Source organism: Cariama cristata, unplaced genomic scaffold, assembly GCF_000690535.1.
Source record: "Cariama cristata isolate BGI_N322 unplaced genomic scaffold, ASM69053v1 scaffold16502, whole genome shotgun sequence".
NCBI classification, from domain to species: Eukaryota; Metazoa; Chordata; class Aves; order Cariamiformes; family Cariamidae; genus Cariama; species Cariama cristata.
Window position 1 is genome coordinate 16,330 of NW_009605654.1, and position 4,773 is coordinate 21,102.

The 4,773-nt window shown below is 37.3% G+C and overlaps 1 protein-coding gene across 1 annotated transcript in view; it reads right to left on the reverse strand.

The window, feature by feature from the left end:
• Window positions 1-3,979, reverse strand: part of LOC104158420 (arginyl-tRNA--protein transferase 1-like) — a gene marked incomplete at its 3' end in the record, with an annotated part of 10,630 nt that extends 6,651 nt beyond the window's left edge. Inside the window, exons 1-4 of the mRNA XM_009696070.1 lie at window positions 3,918-3,979; window positions 3,513-3,575; window positions 2,698-2,801; window positions 1,592-1,864 (exon numbers count right to left, since the gene is read on the reverse strand). Coding sequence (XP_009694372.1) covers window positions 1,592-1,864; window positions 2,698-2,801; window positions 3,513-3,575; window positions 3,918-3,979 — 502 coding nt within the window. The remainder of the gene's footprint in view (window positions 1-1,591; window positions 1,865-2,697; window positions 2,802-3,512; window positions 3,576-3,917) is intronic.
• Window positions 3,980-4,773: the final 794 nt, after the last annotated feature.

Genomic DNA, 4,773 nt, shown 5'->3' on the forward strand with positions numbered 1-4,773 from the left:
GATGGGGTTCAGCTGTCCTGCCTACGCCCCCTCCCAGCCTCTTGTGCACCCGCTTGCTGGCAGAGCATGGGAAACTGGAAATATCCTTAACTTAGGATAAGCGCTACTTAGCAACAACTAAAACATCAGTGTGTTATCAACATTATTCTCACACTAAATCCAAAACACACTGGACCAGCTACTAAGCAGAAAATTAACTCTATCCCAGCAAAAACCAGGACAAAGATTTCGTGTTCAAATTCAGCTCAAAGGCAGCATTTTGGAAATCTTTACAATTACAACGCAAAAGCTTGACTGAAGGATAACTTTCATACTGAAAAAAGTGACCACGCTATTAAAATTAGTATTATACTAAAAATTATTAGTATTATATTAAAAATGCCACCAATATTCCATGTACTTTCACACATAACTGTAGAAATGAACAAGCATTTACCTTCAGTTTTTGGCACAGGAGAGCTGTAGCATTGTATAAACGCACCAGAAGTAAAAGGAGGGAGACTGCCTTACTTCTCGACCATACTTACTGCACTTCCTTACAGAAATGTAGTAAGTTCACAGCAAGATAAAAAGGAGAAATTACTACATAATTTCATATCCTCTAGAGACACTGCTTTTCTCATCTAAAGTTAGCCAAAATCTAAAACAAGCTCCCAAACTGATGAAAAAGCTCACCTAGAAAATATCATCCTTTACAGAGAACCAGAAGAATCTGTACTCTTTCTTTTTTAAAAAATCAGCAGAAAGCTATACAATTTTCTTTAACTCTACAAAATAGCAACACAACAATATACTGAATGTACTTCCAATGCCAGTTAGATCTGTGGCAACTAGTCTACAAAAGCATAAAAAATACAGCCTTGAAGAAGTTATTCACAAGGTATAAACAACACAATTTGTATTACAAAATGACCTGCAGAAAGGAAGAAACGTAAATACCAAGGGTGTTTTTCTTGGGTATTAAACTGTTTCCCACTGCTGCACAAGAGACAAGGCTAAGCCTAAACCCAAGTCAGGAACTAGCACCCCTGCAGCACCAACCAGAGCTGTATCCAGCTCTTAGTCTTGCACAACCATGGAGTCGGACTCAATGATCCGTATGGGTCCCTTTCAAATTGAGATATACTATGATTCTATGAACCATACCTCAAGGTACATAAAGCTTGAGTCACCACATCCTATAGGAGAAAGGGAAAGCTGGATATACATCTTATTCTGCACACAAAAGTATCCTGAACTGGAAACTGGTCCCAATGTCTGATGAAATTCAATCACCTTGACCTATCTGAGTGCAATCTAAATAGCTTACAGAAAACTATTAGCTGTAAATAAGTATTCTCAATAACTGAACTAAAAAAAAAAAAAATATATATATAATGTAATGAAAATCAATGCAACTTCCAGGAAAATCTAAGAAAACAAGTAACATGCAGCACCTCTCAATTTATACACTATAAGTCCACAAATTGGGAAGAGAACAGGGAATAAAAAGAAATAATTATTGATTTACTACACAAGATAAAAAAGGAGAACTTCAACAACATGCTAAATCATGACAGTATATTCCAATTACTTCCAGAAATTTGACTACCTGGCTTCGGTGGTGCATGAACAATTTTAGCCGAACATGATGGCTCTCCAGGGACTGGTGTGTCTTTATCTGCACATATCTGAAGAGAACCCGATTCCACTTTCTGCACATTCACCTCTTCTTTTGTTTCTCCTGTGTCCTTATCTTCATTCTCCACCCTCTCTGTGTGATCCACGCTCAAAGGAGTCAGTTCGGACTGACTGACATGAGATTCACTTTTGTACGCAAAATCGCACGTGACTATATCCTCTATATGGGAATCCATAGGTTCTTCTGTAAATAATTAAAAACTGCATGACAATTTCTCTTGATATAACCACAGCTCACATTTTGCACAATTAACATTAATATTAAATTAACTCATTTGCAATTTTAGAACTGTTTTCCAACAGATAAAGTGACTGTTTGCAATAGTCTGAAAACAGAAAGCTTCCTTTATGTCCCTGAATTACTAGCACCAACTCATTTACTAGAACAGTTTTATTTTCTCCACTAAACTGGGCAGTCACCTAATCTCATGCCATAACTTCAAACAAACAACAACAAAAAAAAAATCCAAAAAACCTAACACACACATACACGAGGCAATTGATAATGATTCAGAACCAACACAGCAAGTTCCACCACAACTGAGGACAGCTGGTTTTGGTGTTGGATAAATGGGATGTGACTCTTCAATCACCTGGAAGAAAAACTCTCCTTTCCCTGCTTGCTCTTCCTTTTCTCTGCCACTCACTGTCCTCTTTAGTCCTCTCCAGATTATTACTTTTATGACAGAGGTAAAAAACAGGGTCTAATTCTCTATAGCACCCAGCTAGAAAGTAAGCACATGCCCAGAAATTAAAAAGAAAATAAGCTGGTCTATGCAAAAAGTAAGGAAACATCTTCTTCAATAGAGCAGGTCAGCTGCACAGTTTGGTCTCTGGGCTACATAGTGCTCGATTCGAAACACACTGTAAAGACACAACCTACCTAGGCCTTTATAAAGGGGTCAATATAAAAAAAAAAAAAAAATCAAAGTGTATCAGCCATTCAATCACTCAAGCAGGTACTCGATCTTCCTTTCAAACATCAGCATTGGTTTTCAAACAGTAAGAATTTCTTACCTTCACTCACTACTTTCGAAACATCTCCTTTGGAAATAAATTTCAACATTTTCTTCAGAACTTTCTTGTGAGATTTGGAGGTCTGAAAACACAAAGCCTGGCACCTTAAGAAGAAAAAGTTATGATCGTTTCTTTTGTGAAAGATTATTTCAGAAAAAAATGTTAAGGAATCACTTAAAGAATTACACTGTATATGTATTTTCTAATTATTTTTTAAGTTTCCCTATATTAAGTGGTCAAATATTTCATCAACACTTTTGAGTTAATAAAATTATGTTGCCTTGTACTGCATAATATCATTCTTTATGGCTTGTTTTTTGTGCATATCGCTACAATATACCAAGGGGACCTCAAGCACTGCGTAAAAAAAGCTTTCATAGGAGGCTAATACACTAGAATTTTTCACTTATCCATCTTATAGATACAGCGTTGATACTAATTACCAATGCTGGAAAAGCGTATCTAGAATTATTCATACCTATTCAACTGACAGCCTCTCTTATTTGGGCTACTGAAGCAGTGTTTGTGGGATACAGACATACCGGTTCACCAGCAAGAAACCAGTGAGCAACTCGGCAATCATAGCATTCTTGCTTTTGATCGCAACCCAGAAGCAAAAGGCACAGGTAGGCGCTTAGCGGATTGCTTACAGGAAAACATCACAGAGCCACTGATGTGCCTATGTGCAAACCCAATAGCATGTATTTAGTATTCGAAGTATCTCAAGTAATATGTATTTAAAGCAGTAAACACAAATGGTTGAACATATTTGAAATGGTCAAATCACTTACAGCACTATATTTTGAGTTTCTTACCTTATCGTGTATTGAGGACAACACGTTTGATTCATAATAGGTTTGTAGACATATTTTCCACTTCTAAAAATAACAATAAATACATATTGGCTTTTTGTTGTTCATACTACAAAATAAATGGAAGATGAACCTTTTTTGTTAAAACAATATTAAAATTTTACATGATGAGGAACAAAAGTCAAGCTAGTTCTTCAGCTTTTTGCTGCTATACTAAAATACTATCCTTCTAAAATAACTGAGTATTTTCATGTTTGACAGTGTCACGTTACAAAAAGTCACAGAGCATTGGACAAATAGTTCTATTTCTGTTACTTGTGGACACTAGTTAACTGTTTTCACAGACTTAAATTTTAAATCTGGATTCTAAACGGACAACATGGCTTTGTATTTTCTTTTTAAGTTTACCTTCGCCATCCTCTGTCTATGAGATCCTGGTAATCTTGAACTGTCATTGAATGTGCCCACATACCTGAAATAAATAATACAGTACCACACTTGACTGACCACAGTTACGCTCTAAAATACAACAAGTTCTACAAAAATATTACTGTAAAACTGAGTAGCTAATGGTGACTTCCAAATAGATTTCTTTCAAGGATTTGGCATATTCATCAACCTCATAAATTATCAATTTCAAAACTCACATTAAATGTAAAAACACCAAAACCAACAAAAATCTTGCGATGCAATCCACTATGTTGTTCTGACTGTACAAGTTACATCTCCACCTGCTATCTTTCCCAGAGATGCACCAACAAAATAACATAAATTTGCTCCTTAATTTTGTTAAAATCAGTCAGAAACACTGGGACAGAACTCTTCTGAGAGGCACTGAAGCTGACACAGACCATTCCCAGGGACCTCCCGGAGAGCAACTGCCCAGGCAGGTACCGAGCTGAGCAGAGCTCGGGGACCGTCACCTCTTCACCAGGTGAACCATATAATCCGCTTCCCCTTGAGCTGGCCTAAGCGAAACTTGTCTGGCCAAAGCTTTAGAGCCGTCCAGCCTCGCCAGGCAGACATGCCCTCATCTGTGGGTTAACCCGGACTGTCACTGGAGGTGGAGGGTCGGGCAGGGCAGTTGCACCTCAGAAGTAAAACTGTACCGAGAGAACACTTAGGGCGAGATCCTAACTACACCCTTTGTTAGGGTGCATATATTATGATAGTAATAATTAAAATATTTTCATCTTTTACAAAGCTTTCTCGTTTTTTGATGGTTTGCCCTTAGACTGGAGAAGCACTCCGATAAAACCAGACC